Consider the following 16733-nt stretch of genomic DNA (forward strand, 5'->3'; position numbering starts at 1 on the left):
TAGTCATTGTCTCAATTTTGGCCTTTTAACATGCCTTTCCAGCTTTTTTTTTTTTGTGAGCTTGATCAGACATTTCACATGATCATGTCCGTGGGCGTTTTTCGCGTACACACATTTCTACATACACAATTTTTCAAACACAAAAAATTCTGCCCCGAATCATTTGAAGGATATATCCTACTCAGCAAAATTATTGTCATATACATATTTGAGGTAAGGTGTGTATGCACATAATAAAGTGCTGTTGTATTAATTATATTGTACATTTCTACAGTCTGATCTATGTTTGTATTTGTTTAATTGAAGCTGAACATTTTACAAGTTGGACATGTGAACTGTAGGACGTCTCTAGGGCATCTCTATACCAGTTTAATTCTTTCACAACCAGCCTCAAGGCGCTTTGCTCGGAGGTTCAGACGCTGACCCATTTCCTCCACTATAAAAGTTTATTTTCCATCAGCTGTAACAGAAATATCTATTTTCACTGCTAAATCCTAGAGTCAGCTTAGAAACTACATATTAGTATGCAGAGGGTGGTTTTCAGAAATGCTTGCACAAGGCTGTCTCGCCACATCAGCAATCAGGAGACCAGCGTGTCACTCTTCCCTAGAGCATTACAGACACCAATCATTCTCGTGTTTAGTTGGTTTTATGGGGCAATTACAAGAGCTGTGCCTGGTGATTTTGAGCTGGAGGGGAGAGACACTACAGGGTGCCTCCTGCAGAGCATTATTTGTTTTCCCTGGCCATGAATTTAGAGGACGACTTTAATGGCTAACTTGGAAGGGGGTAGATTTGTTGATGACGGATGTATATTTTTGTAAGAAAAGTGATTAGACATGTTTTGATAGCCACTAGTTCATTGCGTCTGAAGGGTCACTTGGTGGATAATCAGATACATCTTGTACTTTTAAGCTTTCAAAGTACATTTTATTTATTTATATATATATATATATATATATATATATATATATATATATATATATATATATATATATATATATCAAGGTTTATATACAGTTTATAGCAGTGATGAATTCTACAAGAAAACTCTCTGAAAATGTCATGTATCAGACACAAATGATTCATGGGTAATGACTAGTGGAACTTTGTATTTATTCTTTTTTGTAGCAATTGGTTTTCTACAAACCTGAATTTCTACATGCAATTTATTTTTATTTTTTATTTATTTTCACCAAAGCCCTCGGTGATTTCACATGGGTTATGCCAGGCCATATAAGACACTCTGGCATTGAGTATTCTCCTGCAAGAACACGCCCCGTTGTGTATTCTTTTTTTTTTTTTTTTGTTAACCCATTCTTCCTGCCTGAGCAAGATTGTGTTGGTAGCCTCCTCGTTCCTGTTCCTGTTCCCGTTTCCCAAGGCTGTAATTAAATCCTTTTAAAGGCAAACGTGGCTGCAATTTTAGATACGCTTCAGACGAGCTGCTGTCAAATTACCATCAAGAAACTGAAACCCTAAAGTGTTTTCCTATCACTTTATATGGTGACAGCAAGTTTGTTGGCACCTATTGAAGCCTTGACAATTTGTGTATATTTTTTTCGTTTTGTCGTTTGAAAGCTTGTCCAAATATTTAAAAAAAAGAATTCTTCCTAGATCTTTGTACCACATGAAATTCTAGCCTGATCACATTTTTAATCCACATTCTTACGTATGTCGAATTTCAGCCAAGTGTAGCTTTGTGTGTGGATTTACACCTCCTTACGCATCTTCTCTGCCAGCTCCACATTGTGATGACAGGTGGCTAGGGCATGTGCTACACCTCCAATGGCTACGACTGCTGCTGTTGCTGATGTCTTAAGTGTCAGATCGAGTGGACTGTGTTCAGACATGGATAAATGCCGGCTGGACACCGAGGGATCACTTCAGAGTACAACTGTGCCTCAAAAGTACCAGATATGCAGTACACCACTGAAGGAAGGCACAGAGATAACCTGAATTGTTCTGTTGCTTAAATGGGTGTGACTATGATAGTAGATGGGTGTTTCTTTGACTGTTGAGGTTTTGAAGCTAATACCTTGTGGTGTTTCACTAGGAAAATGGCATTTTGACTGAAACGTAAAATTTTTTCAAAGCATACAGTCAAATTAACATTGTTTCATTTTCCTGCACTGCCTACTACTAACACCAAGAAAATTAAAAACGGTCCAATCACGAGAGATTAATAGGCTTATATTTTCCTTGTGTTTTTCAGAATCCTGGTTGAAATCTAGTTGTCACTTTAGTGTATACATCCTTCTGATGCTCTGGTTCCGTGTGAAAAATCAAACTGAACACTATATTCAGCTCATCAAGAAGACGTATTTGTTTATGCTAAAATTCAAAATGTTGTTTGAAGCAGAGAATCTCACATTTGATAATGGGAGAGGTCTGTATTTGGTCATCGGCTACGTCGGTAAGACTGTTTTATGACAACGTGTGTAATGAGACGGGGAAGGGAGCAATTCAAACATGGTCATTCCCATCAGACAAGGCAATCCTGAATACGGCTGTGTGGCGAGGCCTCACAGAGGCTGGGTAAAGAGAATGGAGACGAGCGTTGTAGGGCACAAGGCTACCAGCCGTTGCTCCACCCCTCCCCCCGAATCGACATAGTGGAGCGTCTGTCTGATACAAAGCTTTCTGCCTTTTGTTCCATGTATGAGATCAGTTACTATGGAGGAGATTGTGAGGAGAACTATCAGGTTGATGGCTGTTCAGCTGCTGTTGCATCACGTTTACTTTAAGAAGTGAAAGGTTTAATGTTTATCTTTTATATATATTTTTTGGAACAGAGCCTTCATTAGCATGAGAATGCTTGAATAAAGTTGGTAGGTAGGTCAAGCCCAGGGGCTTTTACTGCAATTCTTTTTCCAACTGAGGCTCGTTTTATTGCCAAGAAATGTGACCGAAGCTTTCCATAGACAAAAGAGCCTTGGCAGTCTGCTTGTATCTTTGTGTGAGAAAGGAAGGCTCTGAGAGAGAGAAAAAAAACCCTGCAGAAAGGAAGAACAACCGAGACTCGAAAACCTTGAATTACCCACCTGCCCTCAGCAAGTGTAAAACGTAAGATTGCTAAATGCAACTTCAAAAAAACCCCCGAAAAAAACATGCTGTAAGGATTTTGGCTATCCGATATCTATCTTCATTGTGTAGTCAATTATTTGTTCCAACTGGATCCAATGCTTTAAGAATTGATGAGCTTGATATGGGCGTGCATTTTATTTAAGTGTTCACACAACACATTTGTGAAAGTGCTCGCTCTTCTCTGATCTAGTGTATCTACAATTCAGGAAGTTCTTAACATCCAGGTTTGTGTGCATTGAGTTTTTATTTTTATTCTTAGGCTATCAATAACCTGTAACTAACTAACTATTTCCGGAGGTATGTACATGACTGGGCATGCAGCATTTATCACATGCTCCCTCCTGTAGCTTTTTTGCATCCGGACAAACGATACCTCTTTTGAAGGCGGGTCAGGACCAAAAGCGCTTCAGGTCGAGCAGCGCAATTTTTCATTTCCACGCATACGTCTTTGTCGATACACTGCGTAAATGTCTCAACCATTTTACATATTCAGAGAGAAAATCTTTTATGCCGAAAGCTGGATTCAATTCGGTTGTCTTGTATGAATAAAAGGTTATACTACAGCACACAGGTGCTCTTGAATAAACGTACTGCTCTTTGACGCACCACTGAACAAAGGGTTTTGCGTCACCTGGTTCCCAAACCTGAGCAAAACCAGTTCTGAAATAAGGAAGGCCTGTTTCCCCAGATTGTCACGTGGCACTGAATTACGGAGTTGTTTGTCGATTGGGTAAAAGGTCATGTCTACCTGGTGCAATTAGCAAGAGATAGAGTTTCAATTCAAATTTCTTTAACAAGCATTTTAGTGAGTGCAACTTATCACTTAATGCACATTTTTATATTGGTGACATGCATGAAACGAAAAGAGCAAAATATAATGGTGAACATTGTTGCAGCTGCAAAATGTCACTGATGTAAATCAACATGAAAGTAGATCATGTTGCAGAGTCCTAACAGGATGATTGCTAGACACCATCAGCAATGTGATTCTGCAGTCTGAACACAGATGCTCTTACATACCTCAGCCTTGCTTTAGTGCTGCTTGTGCATCATCTGCATTCAAAGTTTCTTTCTCAAACTGTTAGCACAAAGTTGGAGGTACACAGTTATATAGAATGCGGTAGAATATTCTTTATCCCTTTACTGGAACTAGGAGACCCAGACTTGTTTCGGTAGGACGCTACCCCTGTGCACAAGCGTAACCATGAAAATATAGTTTACACGCATTAGAGTGGAATCTAGAGTGGATCTTTAGCGGCCTGCTGTAGAGCGCTGACTTTTTTCCTACTAAATTGGGATGAATTGGGATGAATCGGAACGCTGACTGCACTTCAGGCCTCCTGAACCGACCGCATCCTCAACTGACTTCAAACGGATCCTGGATGTTAAATAGGATGTGCAAAAAAAAAAAAAAAATGAAACTTGGGACCAGGTGTCCACAAACCTTTTGCTTAGGGTGTGTGTGTGTATGTGTGTGTATTTATAATATTTATAATAATAATATTTCTTTCTTTCAAAACTGGCGGTGGCATATAGTGCATGTCCTGTCTAAATTCTTTCCTTAGTGTACCTGTGGACCTGGCAACCCTGTCTATTAGTTCTCTTGGGTGTTCAAACTTGCAGAGATACCAGCCTGTAAATGTGTTTTTATTTCCAGTGTGTAATTTAGCCATAGTGCTGGTTGCTATGACAGCAGCCGTGTTTACCTGTGTGTGTGTGTGTGTGTGTGTGTGTGTGTGTGTGTGTGTGTGTGTGTGTGTGTGTGTGTGTGTGTGTGTTGACAGGACTTTGCCTCCTCATGCACATTCAGTGCAATTCAAACATTTGCACATGGACACGTGTATGTGCTGCTGAGAATGACATTGAATTCTATTTATGTGTCCGTGTTATTAGTGGCTGCTTAGCAATTTCTTTAAGGTATAGGTGTATGCTTTCCAAAGGAATTCCTACCGCAACCGATTTTTCTCTCACTCCTTGCGAAATCATTTTGGTTATTCCTGCCTGCAATAATTTCCAGAAATAAAGCCACCCTGGCCACGATGCAGCACTTACTCAGAATGAAAGCATAAATGGGTTGCGCAGCAGTGTACCCGATATGGAAAATTTAAACCGGGGAATGTTGTTTTTCCCTGAAAGACTTGTTTTAAAATCATTTTCGAAAGTGTTTCTGTAAAATGAAAGTGATGTATTTTATGAAAGAGTACGTTATGGGATCGTTTTAGTACGATGCTGAACAGACGTGCCGAGGAATCTGAAGTTCAATTTACCCAAGTAGTAGTACAGAGTTACTGCTTTAGGAGGGGTGCCGCCGTGATTGTGATTGACAGGGGAGAAAATCTGCCATTCCTTCCCTCCAGATGTGCGTTTTTGTGATATAAAGGACAACCAAAACCCTACCACGCAAACTGTTTGCTTTTCTTTTTGTGCTGGTCAGTATCTGTCCCGTGGCTCATGGCTATGAAAGGATGTGGCATTATCAATCTCTTTGACAGCAGAGAGAATGTTTTTTATATTTATTTTTCATTTTTTTAGGAGTCTGATAAAGATGATGAATGAATTGTATTGCTTGTGTGACTGAAGACGTAAAACCCGACAAAGTCATGCATAATCGTTGCAGAAATGGCCGATGGCATTTGCCTGCCTCTCTGTCTCTCATTGTCTTTTTTTTCTTTTCCTCTATTCTCCTTTCTCCCCACTTGAGGAATGCGTTTGTATCCCCTGCCAGTGAGACACTAATTAACGAAAGCTGCAAATCTGATGAATCAGATCTCTGGTGGCCAAGTCTCTCGCATCAACTTAAATCTTGAGAGAAAGGACTCTTCTTGTCTTAGTTATTATTGGCCCACAGTCTCTGTTCTCCTCCAGGACAGATTGTCTTCTGCTTTGATATAATGACATCCTGAGCAGGTCGAGCATTGACGGGAGCCCTTTCATTTCCTAGCCTTGGTGTTCATGTAGTAATCTCTTCCACAGCACTTTGCTGTCAGGTTGGAGAGTAGTTGCCAAGGGAACAGCCAGGGGATAATCCACTATGGCAGTGTGTGAGCAGTAAGCATTAAACCTCAACTTTAACTGCACACTCGTCTCTTTGGGCTCAACTTGACTGCGTATGAATTTCCGCTGCAGGTTTCAAATCTTCTCAGTTAGAGATGGAGAACTGATTGAGGAAGAACATCGTGTGTCTGTGCAACTTTGCAAATGACTCGTGCTACAGAGTAGGGTTGCACGAATTCCCGTCATTTGCAAGACTGGAAACTTTCTGTGGGAATTAACGGGAATATATATGGGAATAAACTGGGAATTTAACAGAATTTCAGGTTGGCCAATAACAGGGAACTGAAATGTTGGAAAAACAACCAGATTTAATGCAATTACAGTTGAATTTCTACCCTGTACTTTCACCAATGACGTGCACACAGCACACTTACTGCAGGGATACTAAGGCCATACACCCTACATGCGCTGTGTGTTCCTCCATAACATCACACACACCATTTCTTTAAACCTACATACAAAATAATGTAAAAAAAAAAAAAGCGATTCTGATGATTATTCACGTGAATTACATAAATATTGCATAAATGCATGTTTAAAACTTTCTTCTGCTGTGTGGAAGCTATTGTGCAACAACATTCATACTAACAATTAAATCCAAGTCAAAAATGACATTTAAAATGGAATTTCTATTAGTTTGCATGCATGCCAGCTTATGACCAAACAAAATGTTTCTATTTTTGTATATGGTACAGTTTGTATACATTTTCCTATTTTTTTTTTAAATAAATTCCCATAAACTTCTGGTAAGTTTCCAACTCTGAATATTTCTAGAATTTCCAAGGTGAGGGTTTCCATAGAAAGTTTTTGGAAATGTACTGAAAATGTTCTGCCTCTTTGCAAGCCTACTACAGAGTACTGACAAATATCGATATGGTTCCTTGGCGTATCCTAAATTGAGTTAAATCGGGTTTATTGCTGTGTTTGTTTGTTGCACCTCACCAGGAATGGTTGGCAGAGGGTAGAACCCACCCCTCCAGGAGTTTGAAAATTGAATCCCATGACTCAGTGTTTCCTCAGAATTTCTGGCTCAAAGCATCCTGATCATATGAATCGCACCATGATGGTGTTTTGTAAACGAATTCGACGATATCTACACTGTGACTCAGTGGCTTTGCGCTCGCTCGGGCTGGTTCCGATTCCAGATGGAATTCTTGATTAATCATGTAATTTGTGGTGAATGTTTTTGCAATTATGTTTGCTGAAAATAGTACCGTTTACATTTCCTCCCATTGGACAAAGATGTGTCGTGTTCTGGCCTTTCTGTAATTGCACGGTGGGGATTTTGGCCATTTTCCCTAAATGTCAATTGCTGTATAACTTTTAGAAGAAAAAAAGTCTGCCGAGTGCTGGTGCGACCCTGCGGCTTGGGTTTTTGATGTTTCATACCATTTGGCTATCGTGTTCTTGTTTGTGATTGTTCACGAGGTGTACGATTCCTTTTCTAAAACAGCACAGTCACAAGACGTGTCACATTTCTGCTAGATTTAATATTCTTTCTGTAGTAACTAATTTACAGGAAGTTTTTTTGCGGACAGACGGGTTTTTACCAAAGAAAAATGCAGGGGAGATTATATGATGTTGTTTCATTAAGATTATTACCAATAAAATACGTTATATAGTTGTACTTCAGCAATATGTGGTCATGTAAAAACTTCCCTGACTGTGGATTAATGGCTGCTCAAGTACATTTTTTAACCCTTTCACATTTTGTCTTTTTTTTGCCGTCATGTGACCTCTCTGTAGATGGAGTTTTATATTAGGCTTCATGATTTTTATGTGAAGAGCAGGTGGTCAAATTGTGTCCTTGTTGTTGTGCAGAGCAGGTCAAACCCATTCCTGTTCCCAATTGCTTTTCTAGAGAGGTCATTAGTTTGAATTTGCACATATGTTTCCTTGATGCATCAGCAAAGACAAAAATGTTATCTACTATTCCGCCATAGATAAAGACCAGTCTGCAATCTCTAGGATCCATTCATGCAGAAATTCTGATAATTCCGTTTAGGTCACAGACGTTTTTTTCATTTAAGCAGCTTTCCACGGTTTCCTACAGTTGCGGTCTATGTGGAGTTTTGCGTGCTCTCCATGTGGGGTTCCTCTGCAGCATGCTGCATGTGAACGTATACACGGTGTCCTAAAATAGACCGGTGTCCTATGTGGTTCTAGGGAGTATTCATACCTCACTCCCAGTGTTCCTAGGATAGGATTCCTGAAGGGGAATTTAAGACTGAAACATTATAGTAAACATCAACACAGCAAGTGAGATTTTGTGAATGCCTAAACCACCCAAACAGTGAAAAGCCGCATTTCAGGAAGCTGCGTGAATGTGATTGTTTTCTGGATATTGACACCAGTGTCCTGAGTGAAATTCTGAACCCCACACTGCTTCTGCTATAGGTTTAACAGCAGACAAATTAACCTGGGGTGTATGGGAGATGCTAGAGGCAATGAAACGCTGGCTTTGTACCTGGGAAAACTAAGAAGCTTAACTCCCACTTAAATAAAATGCTTTGTTCGGCTTATTTATACCCGCTGTGCTGTAAGTATTACGAGTTGCAAATCTTCACTACAGTATTTCTTGGGCTGTAACCATTCCTCGAGTAATTAGATTCCGGAAATCTGGACAGGTAACACAGAAGACACTACTACTTCTTCTTTCGGCTTCTCCCATTAGGGAGCCACAGCAGATCATCCGTCTCCATACCCCCCTGTCCTCTACATCTGCCTCTTTCACCTCAACCACCTGCATGTCTTCTCTCACCACATCCCTAAACCGCCTCCTCTTTTCTTCCTTCCTGGTGGCTCCATCCTCAGCATTCTCCTACCAATATACCCCATGTCCCCCCTCTGCACATATCCAAACCATCTCAATCTCGCCTCCCTCACCTTGTCCCCAAAACGTCCTACATGTGCTGTCCCTCTAATAAACTCATTTCTAATCCTGTCCATCCTTGTCACTCCCAACAAAAACCTCAACATCTCCAGCTCTGCTACCTCCAGCTCCACCTCCTGTCTTTCACTCACTGCCACGGTCTCTAAACCTCACCACAGTCCTATAAACTCCTGCTTTCACTCTTGCAGATAGAAGATTATCACAAATCACTCCTGTCACTCTTCTCCACCCAATCCACCCTGCCTGCACTCTTTACTTCACTTCTCTAACATAGCACAGAAGACACTGCAAAATGGAGAAGATTTAGTTTGTGGAACATTTTTAAACAGCTTTTGGGAGACAAGAAAACCACATTGTGATATTGTGTGAGATTTAATAATAAATACATGACTGAGATTAATTGGGTTTTATTAAACGATTACTTTCCCATAACCTACTCAGCCACTGCGGTTTTTTTTTTTTAAGCTCACTGTATTTGTATTTTGATGCAATATGGCAATTAAATGCACTAAATGGGTTCAGTTTTCACTGATATACTTGTAGGCATTTTCAGCAATAAAAATTTACATTTTTCTAAAAAGAAAAACAAATAACTTGTTCATTTTAAGAGACTCGGCTTATTTAATTGATCTTATTTGTTTAGTGTTGCTCTTCAAAAAAAAGAAAAAGTGCTTATCTGATCACATGATTAATCGATGGAATAATTGCTAGAATACTGGATCTACTAAAATAATCAATAGCTGCAGCCCTAATTATCGCCACTTATCATTTAATCACAGCGACAAAACAAAGCTGGTGCTTAAATCGTCAGCATAAGTCGCAGAAAATCAAGACCTGAAATTTGTAAAAGTTAAAGGTCAGTATTTCAGAATAAATGGGGAAGTGTTTTGTTTTTGCTTGCCTTTTTTTTTAAATCCCATTTTATTGTGTGAAACTGCTTTCATTCTTGCTTCTGCATTTATCTATTTTGCTGATAATTTAGAGGGAAACCGATGTGAAAAGGGCTCCGTTTCCCTCTCGGCATGAAAACACTAATCAGCCACACTGGTAGTTAAATGGTAGTTTGCGTTCTTGCCCCGTCCTTTGGTCAGGTGTATGTCAGCTGTGAAGTGGTTTTATGATCTCGAAGTTAAACACTTAATGGTCCAAATGACTATAGAAACCCATTAAAGTATGGGTGCTGATGGTTCATGGTAATAGGAGCAGACAAGCCCAGGCTGAGACACTGTTTCCATTGTGTGGTTTTACAGTAACGTTCCTCACACACATCACAGAGCTGCTTTGGGATGTTTCTGGAAGAACATTACTCTTTCCGGTCGCCCTTGGTTACCCTGCGTCACCCTCGACAGCTGAAGGGAAAAGGTGTGGGGCGCTCATTGTTAAGAATTTTTATGAGTTTCTGCTGTTTGTGGGAACATACAGAGGCAGAGGAAACATGCAAGGAAGCTAACTCTTGAGCGAGTCTCTGTGGCCCAGCCTCATATTGCAACTTTATGTTGCTCCAAACATGACCCATGCTGAATAAATATCACGTGTAAATGCTGGCAGTGACCATATACGTCACGGTAATGGGTACATTCCTACACTAAGGATTGAGCCAATGGCATTTTTAATAATACTATACTATAGCAGTGTTTTGCAGGATGTACTCGAGCGCCAAATAGTCATAAGCGAACTGCTGTCATGCACGCTTGCTGTTTTAGCACGGCTTCCTGCACGAAAGTGACAGATTTCGAGAGGACTGTACACTGGCGTTTATCTGGCTTTGATCGTGCACTTGGCCAACATCTTCTAGTTAAATCCCTCTAATCTCTCTTTCATGCATCGAGCAGAATGACTGATGAAGAAGATAAACAGGAGCATACTTTCTTTTTCCATCCCAGTCTCCCATCTTTTTTTTCATTTCTTCGAGAAAAACGTCTCTACAGAGACGGTGTAGGACATTTTAAACTAGGTGTTTGTGGAAGCAGCTTCAGCTTTTACCCTCATCTTTACACCGCTAGCCCATATATCGTGCTGTTTGGGCTGTTATTTAGTAACTTGTTTGTGGGCGTGTGGAAGAAATAAACGTGAAACGATACGACTGGTAAACATCATGTTGTTTAACGGTGCTTTAAGGATCTACAGTGGCATGCAGTATGTCTGTTAAATGACTAATGGGAGTTTAGGGACTACTGGTTCTTGGCACATTCGGATTATTTGTAAAAGGGGGAATAAGCAAAAGCTGATGTTGATCTGGGGAATTTTCACTTTGAATCACAGTGTTTTTTTAGTTATTAATACAATGCTAAGCACAATGGCATGATTCAAATAGTGACTTTAAATTCTGAAGCTGTAATGGAGCTTTTCACAGTCTCTTAATTAACCAGACTTGCCTCGAGTCAGCCATGTTAATTACTACTTTTAATAATGAGCTAATTAGATTTCTAATTATTGGTTGTTTGCTTTGTTTTGGGCATATGCACTCGCCGCTAGAGCAGGGATTAGCATGCGTTTGAAAGCATTGTGGTCAAAATAATACCCCTGTCGCTTTTGAAGGTCTTATGCAAGGGTTGTGAGCAAAGTTTATTTTTTACGTTTATATCCTGATTTATGGCTTAATTATATTCTTAAATATAAAGCTATAATATCATCTTTCTGCTTTTGAACTGCAAGTATGATATGGTTAAAATTTGATCTATTTTGACCCATTGTTTAGAGAAAAACAGACCTTTATTTTGTCGGCCCGAGTGTTCATAAAATTCACCCAGCTTTAGAATTGTGTAGGACATGAGAAAAGCACATTTGCGTACGGTAGCTGTTACTTTCACTTCACACAAACGTTATCTAGTCTACATTCGACCTGTGAAAGATTGTGGCCTCTATAGTTATAGTATATAATAGTTTATAGTATAAAAAATTTATTGTACTCCAGTGTGGATTCGTCTCACAATTTGCTTCTAATCTCTCTGCCAGTTAGAAACGTACTGTTGGCAGCTCTGTCATGTTATTTGTAATATTTCCAATATGCTCGTTTCAACCGTGCAAGCAAGCAGCTGTTGTCCATCATATGCATCCATAAAAAGATCTTTCAGCTCTTGGAGCCACGATGAAAGACTTAAGAAGCCACTTACTGTGGCTGTGTGATCACAACACACCGGCTTACCTGTATTTATACTCGCGTATCGTTAGAACAGCACGTAAATAGGAAAATATGACCATAGCGAGTGAATGACGTTTAGACACACGTTTAACCAGTTTGGGGGTTCAACTAAATATAAACTTCATTAATATATATAAAAAATAAACAAATGCAAGTGAGCATGACTGATGAATTCTTTCTGATTAAAACATTTAGTCAACTACATAAAGCAATTGAAATTCTGTGGCCTGAAAGTGCAACTTCCTCTCTTTCAGGCACATCCAGCCATGATTGAAGACAAGGGTCATCGCGTGACGGACTACTTCGTGGTGGCCGGGCTGACGGACAAGTCCACACTACTGGAGCAAGATCTATCCGAGACCAAATCGAGTGGACCTAAAGCTCCCATCGTTGATCTGGCAGTGATCAACAAGTCAGCAGGTGAAACGGTGCCCGAGGGTTATACATGCATCGAGAGCACCTACAGCGGCCAACCGGCTAACCTCAACCACGGCAGCCTGAAGAGCCCCGAACTTTTCCTGTGTTACAAGAGAGGTCATGGGAAACCTTCCTTAAGCGATGTTGGGTGAGTGCATACATGGTCTCTAATACATAATATATCTTGGAATCTGTCCTTGCGCTACATCTATTTGAAAGCTAACAAGGTCAAGAATTTATTTAAAATGTTATTAGAAGGGTAGTTTAACATTTTTTTTATTTAGAGCTCAACACAATTGATGCTTTAAGGCGTATAAAGGTAAACAATTCGGAAATTATTAATACATTGAAATCGAGGATGCAGTTAGGGTTTCTGGACAACCACATTTTATACTGACTTATATGAACCTTTTAGCTGATCTTCAGCCAAAATTACATTGGGAAGTTCCATTTGTACTCCTATAGAGAACTTGTAGAGGATCTACAGCTTGTGTCAATGGAGCAAAATTGGTCATTCTCCCTTGTCAACCACAGTGAAGCATATTAATCACTGCTCGGGAGCTCATGTGTGTGGAAAAGAGGTGATTGTTTTTGTTTTGTTTTTTTTCCCTCCCCCTTAAGTGTTCTTTGTAATGAAGCAGTTTAGTGGGTTTCTTTCCCTGTTGGTAGCCGTGATATCATTAGGGAGACCCAGAGCTCACTGGTGGTGGGAATTGTTTACCAAACTCCAAAAAAAGTTTACAGTACATATTAGGGGTGTAAGAGTAAACAAAATACACAGTTCGTTACGTATCTCGTTTTCAAGTCACGGTTCGGGACAATTTCGGTACGGTTAGTGGGAAGAAATGCAAAACAAAATAGCTTGTCTTTTATTACCTCAGTTTATTATTTACATATTTGAACAACAATTTACATTTTCTTAAACAATTTTAAATGAAATGACTGCTTGGTTAAATAATATATTAAATAATATTTTATATTTTATTCAAATCAAATGAAATAAATGGAAAAATGTAATGAAATATTTCACATTCGTTAGACCCCATTTGGTTAATCCAGGTGTGTGTGTGTGTGTGTGTGTGTGTGTGTGAGTGTGTGTGTGTGTGTGTGTGTGTGTGTTTTACATAAAATTTTCTAAAGATATGTTCTACTGAACTGTTCTACTTATTTCAGCATACTTTAACAAATGTTTTCTTTTCTTCCTTCATTCATTCACTTCCTTGATATGTGGAATTGTCAGCATTTTCTCCTTTTATAGAGAAATTCTTGAAGCTGGAGATAAAACTCTAAAGAGTCCATACCGCTAGCCACTTCGTGTTTAGGGGCTAGCCCTATGGATTCTTCAGGCATTTCGTGCATGCGCAAAACAAATACAAACAAATCCGGCTCGGACCGAGTAGCCACAGTGACACTGGCATGACAAGTCAATCGCAACTCTCTAGTTTCTTTTTTTACTCTTGGCATTGTTGTGTACGTTTTTAAGTTTAATAAGAAGCATGAATGCACTCTGAGTGCGAGGTGGAGACTAAACAAACTTGCGGTCCGCCACTTAATACGTTCCTGAGGGAACTCGGATTTCAACTCCGATGTTCCGCACGTAAAAACGATTGCAGCCCCATACCGAAAAAATCCGGTACGAATGCATGCACCGTTAAACCTTTTAGTAAATAGTTTCACTGTATTGCGAGTTTGTCCAAAAACCCGTAAGGACACAACCATGCATCTCGGCTCTCAGCATCACGATTGTCAATTCTTACAGCTGGAACGTTAATGACGTAGCCCATAACCTTTAGTTTACAATAGGTTCTACGTGCAAAAATACACGTTTAAAATAGAAATAAAAGTAATGCCAACTTCATAGTGACTGTTCGTGCCACGAGCTGGTAACACTTTACAGTTAAATTAACTTAACACTTCCAAATGGCAGGTGCACCTTCTGTTTTTTCAGTTATTTACTTCCTTTTTTGGTCCGTGCTTTACTGAGAGCAGTGCAGCAAAACAGTATGAGTGCAAACCAGCTGGCGAAGCTGACAGTTACTGCTCTGTTTATCAATAGACAAAGAGCACACAATGTGTGTGGCTAGTTTGAAAGAGCTCTTGCATCATCTTTAAGTTCTACTCGGCTGGTTGTAGATATGTAGAGAAACCAGTGACAGGCGGCATGAACAGACATTCGTACACCCAGTGCTTCAAGGCTAACCGTCTCTTCTTTTCCCCTCTCTCATTTTCTCTTTCTTTCTTGCTCATGTGTTAACCCTCTCTCAGTTTATTGGTTGCGTCAGACCTTTTTTTTTTTCTCTCCCCAGTGCAGATCAGCAGATTTATTAATTTCATTGTACAAACAAAATGGAAACTGTTTCTCTTTAGGAAAGTGAATGCTTTCTGGACACATCCTACCTCCAGTGCTCTTTTTGCTGAAATTGGATTGTGCAGTGCCATAGGAAAAATGGCACGTGACCCACGAGGCCAGGCTCTCTCTCTCTCTCTCGTGTAAACAGAAGATTAAATGTCAGGCTAAAGATGCGATCCAGCAATTGCTAAAGCATCAGATAACTCTGTGATAACTCGGATAACAGATTTCACAGTTATATAGTCTTTGAAGGCGATTGCCATTTATTGCTTATTACTCATAAAAACTTTTTTTTTAATCTTTATGCTTATTTGATTGAACAGAAAGTGTTTAGTGCCTGCTTTGCGTTTTCTCTGCACTGTGGGAATCTGCGTTTGGCTGGTTGATGGAATTGTTTTGCGACATTCATGGGGTTTATGTTGCAGTGGTGTTCTATTGTTCTTTTACTACGAGGTAATCACAGCGCTGTATGCATGCTGACATGTTAACCACAGGGCTGATCTGCACGCTCGCATTTGATCATGAAAACGAGGTTTTCTTCTAGTTTAGAGTTCCACACAGGCAAAATACATAGGTATGTTTTCTATATTTAGAAATCATGGTACTATAAGGTACAATACATGAGTTTTTAGATGGAAAGATGCCTGATTTGCGTTCTTTGGGTATTTCCTGCCAATTTTATGATGTTCGTTTCACTACCGGTTCTTTTGTTGTTCAAGGCTCTTATGCACTTCTCTCCTCTGCTGCTATTAGAGTGCCTCCTGCTCAAATTGATGGCCATCTCCCACTTTGACCTTATCTGTGATTTCACATTAGGCTTCTGTTATTGCCAGAACTAATTTCTTGAGTTAGCAGGGACACAGACGTTCACCTCTGAGAAGAATACGAAGTCTACGTATTTCGTTCTAATATTCTGTTCTTTTCTTCACGATTCTATGGCAAACATATAATTATTTACAAAGAATTTACAAAGAAATGAACAGTCCAGAATTTTTATGGTAGGTTTAATTTAACCGAAAGAGAAAGAATTTAAAAAAGAATAATACATTTAAATTATATATACATTAATTTGTATTCTGACTCCCACACACCCAAATTAGTGTCACCTAATATCAACTTATTATGTGCAAAAAAAAACCTCCACCACCACCATGGGCAAGAACAAAGAACTGTCAAATGATGTCAGGAACAAGATTGTAGACCTGCACAAAGCTGGAATGGGCTACAAGACCATCAGCATGATGAGAAAGAGACCACTGTTGGCACGATAATTCGAGAATGCAAGATAGCCCTCGCACTGGAGCTCAATGCAAAATCTCACCTCACGGGGTGAGGATGATTCTGAGAAGGGTGGGGGATCAGCCCAGATTTACATTCGAGGTTAATTACGTTAATTATCTAAATGGAGCTGGGACCACAGTCACCAAGAAAACCATTGGTAACACACCAATGTCTCTCTGCTCAAGGATGCACATGAACAGGCCCGTCTGAAGTTTGCCAGTGAACACCTGAATGATTTAGAGAAGGCTCGGGAGAGCGTGATGTGGTCAGATAAGACCAAAATTGAGCTCTTTGCCATCAACTCGACTCGTTTGGAAGCAGAGAAATGCAGAATATGACCCCAGTTTCTCTGCTAAGGGTTCAGAAAGACTTCCACACGTGAACAAGGCCATGCACTGTAGAATCTTGGTTGAGAACCTTCTGGCCTCAGCAAGAATACTGGAGATCTTGTAGCCCATTTCAGCCTTGTGCAGGTCTACAATCTTGTCCCTGATGTCCTTTGACTGCTC

General features: G+C 39.8%; 1 protein-coding gene across 3 annotated transcripts in view; it reads left to right on the forward strand.

The window, feature by feature from the left end:
- The window catches only part of dennd4c (DENN/MADD domain containing 4C), a 49853-nt gene that overhangs the window by 5540 nt on the left and 27580 nt on the right, over positions 1–16733 (forward strand). For all 3 annotated transcript variants that reach the window (XM_046851838.1, XM_046851836.1, XM_046851837.1), the window contains exon 2: positions 12431–12741. In XM_046851838.1, the coding sequence (XP_046707794.1) occupies positions 12443–12741 (299 nt within the window). In that variant the 5' untranslated portion in view covers positions 12431–12442. The remainder of the gene's footprint in view (positions 1–12430; positions 12742–16733) is intronic.

Source organism: Silurus meridionalis, chromosome 6 (assembly GCF_014805685.1).
Source record: "Silurus meridionalis isolate SWU-2019-XX chromosome 6, ASM1480568v1, whole genome shotgun sequence".
Lineage (NCBI taxonomy): Eukaryota > Metazoa > Chordata > Actinopteri > Siluriformes > Siluridae > Silurus > Silurus meridionalis.